This window comes from Macaca nemestrina, chromosome 18 (assembly GCF_043159975.1).
Source record: "Macaca nemestrina isolate mMacNem1 chromosome 18, mMacNem.hap1, whole genome shotgun sequence".
NCBI classification, from domain to species: domain Eukaryota; kingdom Metazoa; phylum Chordata; class Mammalia; order Primates; family Cercopithecidae; genus Macaca; species Macaca nemestrina.
The window spans coordinates 49,679,780-49,694,890 of NC_092142.1; the positions used below are offsets into that span (position 1 = coordinate 49,679,780).

The 15,111-nt window shown below is 35.1% G+C and overlaps 1 protein-coding gene across 3 annotated transcripts in view; it reads left to right on the forward strand.

The window, feature by feature from the left end:
* The window catches only part of LOC105492255 (CYLD lysine 63 deubiquitinase), a 59,984-nt gene that overhangs the window by 20,177 nt on the left and 24,696 nt on the right, over positions 1-15,111 (forward strand). For all 3 annotated transcript variants that reach the window (XM_071084523.1, XM_071084522.1, XM_011759297.3), the window contains one exon: positions 14,077-14,175. In XM_071084523.1, coding sequence (XP_070940624.1) covers positions 14,077-14,175 — 99 coding nt within the window. The remainder of the gene's footprint in view (positions 1-14,076; positions 14,176-15,111) is intronic.

Genomic DNA, 15,111 nt, shown 5'->3' on the forward strand with positions numbered 1-15,111 from the left:
CCCCTTTGTTCATCTTCCCACACTCTGCTTCCACGTGTGATTCTTTATAACGTGTTTTAATATTATTAACACTAGTCTCCTCTCACTGTTCTTTTGAATTTTCCTGTTCTATATACTGTTTTCAAAATAGTTGTCTTCTTGGTAGTTTTGCATTTTCACATTTAAGTGTGTTACTCACTTGGATTTGGTTTTATACAGGATATGAAATATGGGTACAGATACCCAGTTTGACCTTCCATGCTTGCTGTGTATAAGCCAAATTTCCAGATGTATACGTGTGGATCGTTCTGAGCCCTGTTATTTCCCTACACTAAGTCTATCCATAACTTTAGAAGTCTTGGTAGCTGTGAGAGTACTTTTCCATTGTTCGTTTTCTTAATGAGTGTCTTGGCTATTATTAGCTTTGGGCTTCATTGTAAGTTTAACTATCAACTTCTCAAATACTATAAGAGAGTTCTGTTAGGATTTTGGAATTGAAATTAATCTGTAGAACAATTGGAGGAGAATTGACGTTTCTATGATATTGAAACTTCTAATACATGAACATTGTATATTCTTTCATTTATTTAATTTCCTTTTAGTAAAATTTTATAATTTTCTCCATCAAGAGCTTACATGCATTTTGATGCATTATAAAGCATATTTTCTAACAGTGTCATGCTGATGTAGAAATACAATTGATTCTTTTTTTAAGAAAACAGCTTTACTGAGATCTAGTTTATAATTCACTCAGTGTTCAGTGCATTTTAATGCATTTACAGACATGTGCAATTGTCAAGATAATTTTAGAACATTTTCATCACCTCAAAAAGAAATGCTGTACCCCTTAGTGATCACCCCCCAAAACCCTTCATCCTTGTTAGTCCTAAGCAACTACCAGTCTACTTCTGTCTCTGTATGTTTGCCTTTTCTGGACATTTCATTTAAATGGAATCACATTATATGTGGTCTTTTGTGATTGACTTTTTTCACTTAGCATAATGTTTTCAAGGTTCCTCCATGTTGTAGCTTGTGTCAGAATTTCCTTCCTTCTTAAGGCAGAATGATAATCCATTGTACGGATACCTCACAAGTTGTTTATTCACCAGTAGATAGATATTTAGTTTTTTCTTTTTTTCACCTTTTGGCTAAAACGAATAATGCTGCCACAAACATGCATGTACAAGTTGTTGTGTGGACATATGCTTTTGCTTCTCTTGGGTTTATATCTAGGAGTGGAATTGTTGGGTCATATGATAACTCTATGTTTAATCATTTGTGGAACTGCCAGACTATTTCCCAAAGCAGCCATACCATTTTACATTCCTACTAGCAGTGTATAAGGGGTTTGATTTCTTCATGTCCTTGTCAATACTTGTTATTATCTGACTTTTTGATTCCCATCCTAGTGGGAATGAAGTCAATTTCAATTGACTTTCGTGTACTGATTTTTCTTACCAACAGTCTTACTAAAATATCTTACTCACAATCTATGGAGTACTTGTAAAATACTCAGTCATTATAGTTTGCACATAATAACAGTTTTGCCTCTTCTTCTGAATTCTTATCTTTTATTTTTAAAAATGGTTTCTTACTGTCCTAGCTAGGACCTCTAAATACAATATTGAATAGAAGTAGTGATGGAAGGCATCTTGGCATCTTGGCCTTTTTTTCTGATCTTAAAGAAAATGCTTGCGACGTTTCATTATTAAATGTGATGTTTGCTATAGAGTTTTGTTGTTGTATCTGTCATTTGTCAGGTTAGAGAAGTTACCTACGGTTCCTAGTTTTCTAATAGTTTTATCATGAATTGATGTTGAATATTATCAAACCCTTTTTCTCTATTGAGATAATCCTATTTTCTTTTAATCTGCTAATTTTCTTATATTGAATCAACCTTACGTCCTGATGTAAACCCAACCTCCTCATGATTCATACTTTGCTTGGTCCAGTTTGCTAGTATTTGCATGCTGTTTTTAAAATCTCTGTTTATAAGAGATATTGGCCTATAGTTTTTCCCTTTTAGCTGTCCTTGTCTGGTTTTGGAATCAAAGTCATGCTTGTCTCATAAGGTACCTGGGAAAGGTTTCTTTTATTTTGTTCTTTGAAAGAGTTTATGTAAGATTAGAATTACCTATTTCTTGACTATTTGGCAAGCTTCTTTTTGTGGAAATGTTTAGCTACTGATGAAATATCCTTTAACATTTCTATTTGTTTTTGATTGTCTTTTGTAAGTTTTGTTTTTTATGAATGTATCCATTTAATTTGTTTTCAAAGCTTTGGGTGTCATGTTCTTTATAAAAGCCTCTAATTTTCTGTTCAGCCTCAGCAGCACCTGCACTTGTGTTCCTATTTTCATCCAAAATGTTAATCATTTGTGCTTTCTCACATTCTTCACCAATCTTACCATGGTTTCTGACTTGCATTTTTCCAAAGGCTTTTTAAATTCTTTCTAGATATACTTGTTATTGTTTAAAATATGCTATTATTTTTTACTGTGTAAATAGTGCATTTTTTAGGTCTAAGCCTGTAGTTCTCAGCCTGGGATGCTTTTGTCTCCTGGGGACATTTGGCAGTGTCTGGAGATCTTTGATTGCCACATCTGAAGTGAGAGTACTACTGGCCTCTAATGGGTGGAGGCCAGAGATGTTGCTAAACTTCGTACAGTGCACAGGGCAGCCCTGCACAACGCAGAATTATCTGGTTCAGAACCTCAGTAGAACTAAGCTTGAGACACTCTGTCCTAAGCAAATTCTAGGAGTTATGCTTATTTTATAATGTTAACTTGCTGGATAGCTATGGGGGAATCACTTGTGAAATAATTTTTCTTTGATTATTTTTGTATTGTTGCAGGGGTAACCAATTCCGTGCCAATATTGTTTTTCCCAAAGTAACATGGCTAAATGTAATTTCACTTGTCTTATGAAATCAAATACAGGCATACCTAATTTTATAGTGCTTTTCTTTATTGTGCTTCACAGATATGTGTTTTTTATTAATTGAAGGTTTGTGGCAATCCTGCTTTGGGCAAGTCTATCAGTGCCATTTTTCCAATAGCATGTGCACACTTTGTGTCTCTGTGTCACATTTTGGTAATACCTGCAATATTTCAAACTTTTTCATTATTATTATATCTGTTATGGTGATCTGTAATCAATGATCTTCGATATGACAATTGAAATTGTTTTAGGGCACCACAAACCACACCCACATAAGATGGCAGACTCCGCTGATAAATGTTGTGTATGTTCTGACTGCTCCACTGACCAGTGGGGCCTCTGTCTCTCTCGCTCCTGGGCCTCCCTATTTCCTGATACACAAAAATATTAAAATTAGGCCAAGTCATAATCCTATGATGGCCTCTAAGTATTTCAGTGAAGAGAGAGTTGCATATCTCTCACTTTAAATCAAAAGCTAGAAATGATTAAGCCTAGTGAGGCAGGTGTGTTGAAAGCTGAGAGAGACTGAAAACTAGGCCTCTTGTGCCAAAGTTAGCTAAGTTGTGAATGCAAAGGAAAATTTCCTGAAGGAAATTAAAAGTGCTACTTTAGTGAACATATGAATGATAAAAAAGCAAAACAGCCTTATTGCTGATATGGAGAAAGGTTTTGTTACCTGGATAGAAGATCAAACCAGCACATTCCCTTAAGCCAAAGCCAAAGCCTAATCCAGAGCAAGACCCTGACTCTCTTCAATTCTGTAAAGGCTGAGAGAGGTAAGAAGGCTGTAGAAGAAAAGTTGGAAGCTTGCGCAGGTTGGTTCATAAACTTTAAGGAAAGATGTCATCACCATAACATAAAAGTACAAGGTGAAGCAGCAAGTGCTGATATAGAAACTGCTGCAAGTTATCAGAAGATCTAGCTAAGTTAATTGATGAAAGTGGCTACATTAAACAAAAGATTTTCAGTGTAGGCAAAACAGCCTTCTATTGGAAGAAGACACCATCTAAGACTTTCATAGCTGAGAGGAGTAGTCAATGCCTGGCTTCGAAGCTTCAAAGGATAGGCTGACTCTTTTGTTAGGGGTTAATGCAGTTGGTGACTTTAAGTTGAAGCCAGGATTCTGAAAATCCCAAAGCCCTTAAGAATTATGCTAAATGTACTCTGCCTGTGCTCTATAAATGGAACAACAAAGCCTGGATGACAACACGTCTGTTTACAGCATGCTTAACGAATATTTTAAGTCTACTGTTGAGATCTACTGCTCAGAAAAAGGATTCCTTTCAAAATATTACTGTTCATTGATGGTGCACCTGGTCACTCAAGAGCTTTGATGGAGATGCACAAGGAGATTAATGTTATTTTCATGCCTGCTAGCACAATATCCGTTCTGCAGCATATGGATCAAGGAGTAATTTCTATTTGCAAGTTTTATTTAAGGAATACATTTTGTAAGGCTGCCATAGATCATGATTCCTCTGATAGACTGGGCAAAGTCAATTGAAAACTATCTGAGAAGGATTCACCATTCTAGATGCCATTAGGAACATCCATGATTCATGGGAGGAGGTCAAAATATCAACATTAACAGGAGTTTGGGAGAAGTTGATTCTAACCCTCATGGATAACTTTGAGGGGTTGAAGACTTCACTGGAAAAAGTAACTGTAGATGTGGTGGAAATAGCAAAAGAACTAGAACTAGAGGTGGAGCCTGAAAATGTACTTGACTGAATTGCTGCAGTCTCATGATAAAACTTGAGCAGATGAGGAAAGGAAAAGTGATTCATTGAGACGACATCAACTCCTGGTGAGGATACTGTGAGCGTTGCTGAGATGACAACAAAGGATTTAGAATATTCCGTAAACTTAGTAAAGAAGCAGCAGGGCTTGGGAGAGGATTGACTCCAGTTTTGAAAGAACTTCTGTTGTGAGTAAAATGCTATCAAACAGTATCACATGCTACAGAGAAATCTTTTATGAAAGAAAGAGCCAACTTCATTGTTGTCTTGTTTTAGGAAATTGCCACAGTCATTCCAGCCTTCAGCAACCATCACCGTGATCAGTCAGCAGCCATCCACACTGAGGCAAGAGCCTCCACCAGCAAAAAGACTATGACTCCTTGAAGGCTCAGATAATCATTAACATTTTTTAGCAATGAAATATTTTAAAAATTAAGGTATATACATTATTTTTAATAACACGATGGTATTGCACACGTAATGGACTACAGTATAGTGTAAACATAACTTTCATTTGCACTGGGAAACCAAAACATTTGTGTGACTTGCTTTATTGTAATATTTGCTTTATTGTGGTGGTCTGGAACAGAACCTGCAATATCTCCGGGGTATGCCTGTGTGGGTTTGTGGGTTTCAATTTTTCTTTTTTTAATAAAATTCCAAGGGGTACTTTTGAAAGCTCAAAAAAAAAAAAAAAAAAAAAAAAAGCATTTCGATTGACAGTAACCGTTCTCTTTACTTACCTTAATTGCATTTCTTTGAATTTTACCTTTTACAACTGAATGTAATTCATTATATTAAATGGGTTAGGAGACTAGGGAAATCATTAGTTTAGTATTATAATTTAAGATTGAGATACCTGAACTATGAAGTTGACTTATGTATAATTGATTGTTTTTCTCACTTGGCTGTAAAATAAATACTTGAAGTGCTTTCTCCCACACACACACTCTAGAGCTGTATTTCCTTCTGTATATTTTTTCCACATCTCAATTTGGTTTGAAATGTAAATTATCTTGGGTTCTACAGTAGCACTAAAAAAGAAAAGCAAAGAAAAAAACCACCCTTTCTGTTTTTCCTGGAATATAACCTGACAAAGAATTCTTCATTACTAGTATTTATCTTAAAAACACTTACAGTTTTGTTTTATTAAAATATTGGTGGAGGATTAAATAATAAAAATTACTTACATGAATATCTTGGGCGTCACTTGTCAGGCACACTTTGATCTTCTAAATCAGTAGTTATCATTGTCATTATTGCTGGCTCAGAGCAGTGAAGAGAAAGGAAAAGAATGGTATTTTTTTTCTTTTAAAGCTTGATTTTCATAAACCGTCAATAGGAGATAATTAAGAATGATACCAGCTTTTATAACATAATACATAAATTACACTTATTTGTCAACAAAATAAAGCTTGCAAATAGACTTTAAAAACTAAAGTTGTTTAAATGAAAATTAATTTAGTTTATTTAAATGAGTCTTCGTCTGCCTTTCATGTCATCATTAGGACTCTTTTCTTGAGGGGAAAAAAACAGTGAAAGTGTCTCGTTTAGTTCCTTAGTTTCTTTTTCTTGCCCAATTGCCTTCATTTGTAAGACAAAACTAATATTTCCAGCCTTTAAAAAAGAAAAAAGATTCTTTTTGGAGCAGTTGAATAGCTGGGAAACTTGGGAAAGAATTCTTTCTAGTCAATTGCTTGTAATAGTTGGCTTCTGAAGGATACCTTTGATTAAAAGATGCAGGAATCTTAAACCTGTTATAAAATTGTTTCTCTCTTATATTTCTGTTCTAAATGATTAAAAACACTGCTAACATATCTAATTTGTTCTAAATGGTTAAAAACACTGCTAACATATCTAATTTGACATTATGTTCAGGTTCTTGAAGTTGTTATGATGAAGCATATCAATTAGCACCACCCCAAAATTATACATTTCTGCTTTTCTAGTTCAACCTGTGTCTTTTGTTCTAGTTGTGGGGATTGGGAGTATAACGCAATTTTTTTTGACGATCTCTACAATCAAGATCATGAACATATCCATCACCCCAAAGGATGTCCCTTGGGATCCCTCCCTCTGCCTCTTGCTGTCCTCCTACCCTCTACATTCAGACAACCACTGGTCTTCTTTACGTCAGTATACGCTTGTTCACATTTTAAAGGATTTTACAGAAATGGAATATATCAGGATGTATTCTTTTTTGTCTGGCTTAGTTTCACTTGACATAATTATTTTTTATCCATCATGTTGTCCTTTTTATTGCTGATATGGTTATACTAGTTTCTATATCCATTCACTTGTTGATGGACACTTGAGTTATTTTCAGTTTTTGGCTATTATGAATAATGCTGCTATGAAAATTTGTGTACAAATCTTCGTATGGACGTATGCTTTCATTTCACTTGGGTACCTATCTAGATGTGGAATGGCCGGTAATATCATAGGTGATTGTTAACTTAAATAAAACCTCCAATCCTTCCAAGCTGTGTTTCCAAAGTGGTTGCATTATTTTACATTCCCAGAAGGAGTATATGAGAGAGATAATTCTTCCATATCTTTGCCAACACTTGGTGTGATCAGTTTTTAAAATTTTATTAACATCTAATTGTGGTTTTACTCTGTGCTTCATTGGTGGCCAGTGATATCAAACAGCTTTCCATGTGTGTATTTGTCATCTATGTATCTTCTTTGGTTTAGTATCTGTGAAAGTCTTTGGCCAATTTTTAATTATTTCTTTATGATTGGATTTTGAGAGTTATTTATACATTCTGAATACAAGCCCTTTTTCAGCTATATGATTTACAGCATTTCAGATTATTATAGATTCACATGCAGAGAGAGAGAGATCCTGTGTGCCCTTTAGCCCATTTTCCCCAGTGGTAACATCTTGTAAAACAAGACGTGTGCTACCAGAATGTTGACCCTGATACGATCAAAAGACAGAACATTCCCATCCCACAAAGGTCTCTTATGTTGCCCTTTTATTGCCGCATGAATTCCCTCTTACTCCTGCCCCATCTTTAACCTCTGACAACCACTCATCTGCTCCCCATTTCTATAATTCAGTCATTTCAAGAATGTTATATAAATGGAGTTGTACAGTATGTAACTTTTTGAGACTGGCACTTTTTTCACTGAGCATAATTCTGTGGAGATTTATCTATATTATTTTATATATCCATGGATTGTTCCTGTTTATTCCTGAGTAATATTCCATATTATGGATGTATCAGTTTGTTTAACTGTTTACCCATTGAAGGACATCTGATTTGTTTCCAGTTTTTGGCTATTATGAATAATGCTTTTATGAATATTTGTATGCAGTTTCTTGAGTGCACATAAATCTTCATTTCTTGGACATAATTGTCCGAGTGCATACTCGCTGATATTTGCAAATTTAGTTTCGTAAGAAACCGCTAAACTGTTTTCCAGAGTGACTGTACTCTTTTACATTACCACTGGCAATATATGGGTAATCTGGTTTCTCTGTATCCTTTCCAGTATTTGGTGTTGTCACTATTTTAAATTTCATCCATTCAGAGAGATTTGTAGTTGTATCTCATCGTGATTTTGATTTGAGTTTACCTGATGGCTGCTGATGTTGAACATCGTTCCGTGTGCTCACTGTCATCTGTATATATTCTTTTTCTTTTTTGCGGGGGATGGAGTCTTGCTCTGTCACCCAGGCTGGAGTGCAGTGGTGCGATCTCGGCTCACTGTAACCTCTGCCTCCTGGGTTCAAGTGATTCTCCTGCCTCAGCCTCCCAAGTAGCTGGGATTACAGGTGTGCACCACCACACCTGGCTAATTTTTGTGTTTTTAGTAGAGAGAGGGTTTCACCATGTTGGCCAGGCTGGTCTCAAACTCCTGACCTCAAGTGATCCACCCGCCTCGGCTTCCCAAAGTGCTGGGATTACAGGCATGAGCCACCATGCCCAGCCTTCATATATATTCTTGAGTGAAAGGTGTCCTCATCTCTTTTGCCCAGGTTTTCATTGGATCCTGTGCTTTTTTACTGTTGAGTTTTGAGAAGCCTTTATGTATCCTCGATACGAATTCTTTGATACATTTTATCTCCCAATGTGTAGTTGTCTTTTGATCCTCTTAATAGGGTCTTTCACAGAGTACAAGATTTTTATTTTTAAGAAGTCAAGTTTATAAAGTTTTCCTTGTATGGATCAAGCTTTTATGTCAAGTTCAACAACTTTTGTTTAGCTCTACATATGAAAGATTTTCTCCTAAGCTTTTGAAAATTGAAATGTAGTATGTTGTGCAACCCTTACCACTATCCAGTTCTAGAACATTTTCATGGGAACCCAGTACCCATTAAGCAGTTACTTCCCATTGTCTCTTACCCTGAGACCCTGACAACCACTGATCTTTCTGTCTCTACAGACTTGCCTATTCTGGACATTTCACATAAATAGAATAAAAAATGTGTGGCTTTTGTGTCTGGCCTCTTCAATTAAGCATAATCTTTTCAGGGTTCATCCATGTGATAGCAAAATCAGTACTCTAACCTTCTTTATGGTTGAATAATATTCCAATAAATGGATCTGCCATATTTTGTTTATCCATTTTTCAGTCAATGGACATCAGTTTCTAGTTTTTGACTATATTAAAAATGCTGTGTGAACATTCATATACAAGTTATTCTGTGGACACCTGTTTTCAGTTCTATTGGGTACTGCCTAGGAGTGGAATTGCTGGGTCATATGGTGACCTTGTGTCTAGTCATTTGTGGAACTGCCAGATGGTTTTCCGAAGGAGCTGCACCATTTACTTTTCCAGCCACAGTGTATGAGGGTTCTAATTTCTTTGCATCCTTGTTCTCTGTTTTCCAAAAACTTTCATAGATTTACTTTTTACATTTAAGTCTATAATCTATTTTGAGTTAGTTTTGTATAAGGTGTGAGATGTAAGTAGAATTTCATTTTTTAAAAAATCTGTGGATATCTAATTGCTCCATCACTATTTGTTGAAAAGATTCTTTCTTCCGTTGAATTATTTATCTGCTTTTGTCAAAATTCAGTTGGGTATATTTATGTGGGTCTCTTTCATGGTTCTCCATTTGGTTCCATTGATCTGTGTGTCTGTCCTACTGCCCATAATACCACAGTCTCGATCACTGTGGCTAACTAGTAAGTCTTGCAATCTATTAAACTAATTCCTCCTACTTTATTCTTCTTTTCCAAAATTGTTTTAGTTGTTCTAGATCTTTTGCCTTTCTGTATGCATTTTAGAGTAATCTTGTATACATCTATATAAAATCTTCTTGAGATTTTGATAGGAATTGCATTAAACCTGTATATGACTTTGGGGAGAATTGATATCCTTTGGCTAGAGAGAGCAGAACTTTTGTTGGGGCCTTCTTTAGTCTGTGCCTATTGATGTTTCCACGGTGCTGAGTTTTTTAGCTCTAAGTATGAGATAAGAATGTAGTCAAGAAGAAAACCCAGAGGGAAATCTCCATGATGTTATTTCTTAGGTCTTGAGGTTCCTAGCTGGTCTACCTTCCCATCTCTACCTTTCAAAGTCTTCTTATATTTGTTTTATATATTATGTCTAGAGATTTTAGTTGTACTTAGCAAGAGAAATAGGACGTACATCTACTTTATCTTTCCAGAAGTGGAAGTTGCCACCTTCCTTTTTAACTTAACAATAGATATTAGAGATTATTTAATATTAGTATATAAGTTGTATACTTAGTCTTTTGTTTGAATCATTGCATTATATTTCATTTTATGCATGTATCATAGTTTTTGAACCAGTCTCCTACTGATGAGCATTTAGGTTGTTTTCAGTCTTTTGCTGTTATAAGCAGTGCTTCAGTGAATAACTTCGTATCTATGTATCAGTTAGCATGTGTGCCAGTGTAAAATGATAACTTCCTAGGAGTAGAATTGCTACGTCAAAGGCTATGTGCATTTTACATTTTGATAGACAGTAATACATGGCTTTTGTAGAGATGGCTTGTCAGTCAGAGTCACCATGAATATTGCCTGTATAGGGAGAACTCCTGGTCCTATGAGACAGTTAGAGCTGGAGCCCTGAAGAAGGATAATTTGAAGCACCAGGTCTACAGCATGCAACTTTTGGTGTTATCTGTATGTCATCTTCCAACATTTCTTGAACAATTTTTCATATACTATTATGGAAAATATTTATTCTGATCAGGAACCCAACCTTTTAGAGATTTCTGAATAGTTGCTATTAGGATATTTCTGGTGTCGGGTTTAATAATACCTCTTTCTACTCAAGTAAACTGTATTTTCTTCACAAGATTTCTGTGGATATTAAATTCTCATTTGAGTCTGAATTATGCTCTTGTGGCTGCTGATGTTAAGCAGCACATTAATTAAACAATTTCTCTTAATTTACTGGGTCATTCAAATTCATAGACATTTCATTTGATTTGAACAATAACTTGTTCACTAGTTTATTGTTATGATTTCCAGCTCAAGATTCTCCAAAGGATTTTTTCTTTTTCTGGTTAACTCAACAAGTGATGGATAAGCTGTGAATTTTATCATTTAAATGCAGTCTTGCTGTGTATATATAATGGATACTTTAGGTTTGGTTTCTTTTGCTGAACACAATGTCCGTGTTGCCCTGTTTATCAGTCGTTTATTCCTTTTTTATTGCTGTGTAGTATTCCGTTGTATGAATAGACCATAATTTGTTTCTCTATTCTGCGAAATAGCTTGTTTCCAGTTTTTGATTATAATGAATAGGGCTGCTCTGTACATATTTACACATGCTGTTTGGTGGACTTATCTTCTATATCTTTTAATATCTTTAATCAGGATCGTTTTAATCACACAAAATTGCCAGCTGAATTTATTTCTTACCTTGTTTTTCATCCCATATTTATCTTTTCCTGAGTTGGTAATCACTTATAATTCATTTAAGTTTGAAAGCTTTGCTTTGACCCAAGTAGTTTTGGGCCATGAACACAGTTGTGACAAAGGAACAAGAAATATTTGATGTGTAATTGCTGGAGGGCAGTTACAGGTGGTTTGTGCCCCTTTGTCTGTATAGAATTCTGATGGAATGTCCACTTCTTCAGAGCTGATATTTGACCCCCTCTCAGACAGCCTTTGGCAGAAGGTAGCCACAGTTTCCAACTCCAGTGCCCTCCTGCTCACATTCCTAATCTTTGGAGCTCCTCCCTAGTGTCACCTGCAGAACTGTCACCACTGGCCATCCAGTTGGCCCTCCGGTCCTGCCAGGCTGCCTTCAAAGCCTAACAAAGGGAAGAGCACTTGCGGCATTTGTTACAATGGTTACTAACTATATAATGGATCTATATCGTGGTATACATGTGAACATACTTAAAAAATGTTATATGCAGTTAATTACAGTTAATAGTGGGAGTTGTTTTTCTTTAGTAAATTTACATGCTATAATTTGGGAACTCTTCTCAGTGACTAAGATTTTCCTTCTGAAGTAGCTGTCATGGGTGCTATTTAAAGATATCTGAATGACAGCATCATAAAAGAACAGTAGTCTCCTCTTTCATCAAGGGATACTTCCAAGACCCCCAGTGGATACCTGAGACTATGGATAGTACTGAACCCTACATAGACTGTGTTTCTCCTCTACATTCATGCCTCTGATAAAGTTTAATTTATATAGTAGGCACAATAAGATATTAAAAACAATAATTAATCGGAAAAGAGACAATAATAACAATATGGCAACATCATTACTCTTGTACTTCAGAACTATTATTAAGTAAAATAAGGGTGACTTTAACGTGAGCACTGTGATACTGCAGTAGTTGATCTGATGACTGAGGTGGCTACCAAGTGACTACCAAGGCAGGGAGTAGACACAGTGTGGAGATGCTGGACAGGGGGATGGGTCGTGTCCAGGGGTTATAGATTAGGATGGTGCAAGATTTCGTTATAATACTCAGAACAGTATGCAACTTAAAACTTACGAATTGTCTGTTTCTGCAATTTTTCATTTAATATTTTTGGACAGTGGTTGACTGTGGGTAACTGATACCATCGAAGGTAAAAGTGTGGATAAGTGGGGACCACAGTATTAGTACATAGCTTTTCTCTTCTTATATCACTTGATGGAAATCATGGTTAACTGGTATAATTTTTGAATTAAAATATTTTCATATTCTATTGGATCGTATTATGAGATGTTTAAGATATAGTTTAGTAATACATCCCCCTTCTCCTTCAACCATGGAGAAAGTTACCAAGTATGTACATATAATTCATGTAGTATGATTTCCTCTTTTTTTTTAAGAAAAGTCTTTTCCTTGTGTTTAAAATGTAAAAATTTTCCTATTTCTTTCTTTCTGTCCTCAAATCCACTGTGGGTGATATCGTTTTTGCTGACACACAGCTTTATCAGGTATGACTCCTAAGTGTCGTGTTGGACTCCACGGATGTGTCGTTGAATTTTTCAAAGGAAGAACTTTCCACACTGCCTCTTCTACATTGCCTTGATCAGTATTTAGGAGTATTTTATGATCATTGCTGGGCTTTAAGGTCTAGAGTGGTCTTTGTATTCAAAACAAGTTTGCCACACTTATTACACCTATATTTCAGAAATAATTGTGAGTGTTTTTTCACATATATTATTGTTATGTCTCTGGCTTTCTGTATTTTTAATCTGTGTGTAATTCTCTGTGTTTTCCTCCTGTATATATATGTGTTTGTATACACATCTGTGTTATTCTTAACATATATGTTTTTAAAAGCAGATACATGTTCTTAACCAGAACTTTCCTAACGATGACACGTGTTCCTAACCAGGCTTTTTTCAAACTGTGTTCATGAAATATATTAATCTAAGATGCTAAGCAATATAGATTAATCTTATATTAATCTAAGATGCTAAGCATAAAAATTTTTATCAGTAAATTTATTTTGTTTCTCCCTGAGCAATTCACAATGCGCATTAGCATATTAAAGGTTCTGGTTCCATGCAGTAAAGAAATTATTTATCTTTGTTTATCTCAGCATCTTCAAGAAATATTTGAGTTCGAAACACTTTATAATACACAGGGGTGTTCTAGGCCTGCTGATTTGGGAAATGCTGTAAAAAAAACTGAGTAAGATTTTCTTTGTTGTGTTCTAAGAGATCAAATAAAATTGACTACAAGCAATTAAATTTTCAGGAGGTTAAAGCATTTAGCTGAATTGTATTTTGAGAGGGTATTTTCTTATAGAAATTACATTTTGAAATACAGCATTGATTTTTCCCCCATGGTATTATCTTTTTCAATACTTTTGATGGCCTTTAAAAATAATTTGTAAAACTAAAAATTCTGCCTTTTTGTGGAAAGAGGGTTTTTTTTTTTTTTTTAATTTTGTTACTGTCATTGCTTTCTTGATTGTTTCTTTTCTGTAAGAATTTGCCTTTATCTTTAAAAAATATGTTCACTGTTTCAGAGAGCGTGACACAGGAAAGGAGGCCTCCCAAACTTGCCTTTATGTCAAGAGGTGTTGGGGACAAAGGTTCGTCCAGTCATAATAAACCAAAGGCGACAGGTATGGATTAATAGCATATAACCTTTAGTAATTTACATAATGCCTAATTTGCCATAGCATTAAAAAAAGGTTATAAGCTATTACTTCTGAACATGTATGTAGACTTTTTTTCTTTCAAACATTTTTAGTAGTGAAACTAAAGCTTGTATATAAATACTGTTTAAGCCAACTGTTCCCAGCCTTTTTTACCTCAGGAAGAGTTCCCTATAAGGACTTGTGTGTTTTGCTGGTCTATAATCAACTGGTTTTTGGAACTCCTTACTTGGAATATTTGTATGTGTAGTTTAGGATTGCAACTGTGTAAAATAATCCTTTATGGATAATGTTATATAGGATAAAGTATAATAGAGATTAATTAAATGGATTTTACTGACTAGATGTGGCACAAATTAAATCTCAAACTGCTAAGCAAAAATTTATTCTCTTTCCCAGAAGCTTCCTCACAATATGTGTGGAGCTTACAGCTCTTTTTTTGTTAGCTTTCACATACTTCATAGATTTATAGAATGGTAGTTATACAAGCCAAACAGCTCATTAAAAAGGCTCTAAGAATTTTTGTTAACTCAGATACGGGTTAGAAGAAGAATATTTTTTCCTCAATTACAATTTTGGCTCATTTAAAAGGAAATTGTACTTTAAGAATTATTTTGTGTGACATTGGAGCCTGGGAGACTTAGGATTAATTACAGGATATATAGGTAACAGTCTTTTTTGTGTTAACCTATAGATCTATATAGGATAGCTCAAACTTGCTACTCTCATTTAAATAGAAACAGACTAAAGATTTTCTTAAGATATGTCGTGTTAATTGTATTGTAGTATATCTTAAAGTTATAAAATGTACAGCTACCTACTTTAATTTGAAAAGGAAAATCAGTTTTTTTGTGGGTTCTGGAGAGCCCACTGCCCCCCACTGTGTGTGGCATGTCCTTGAAT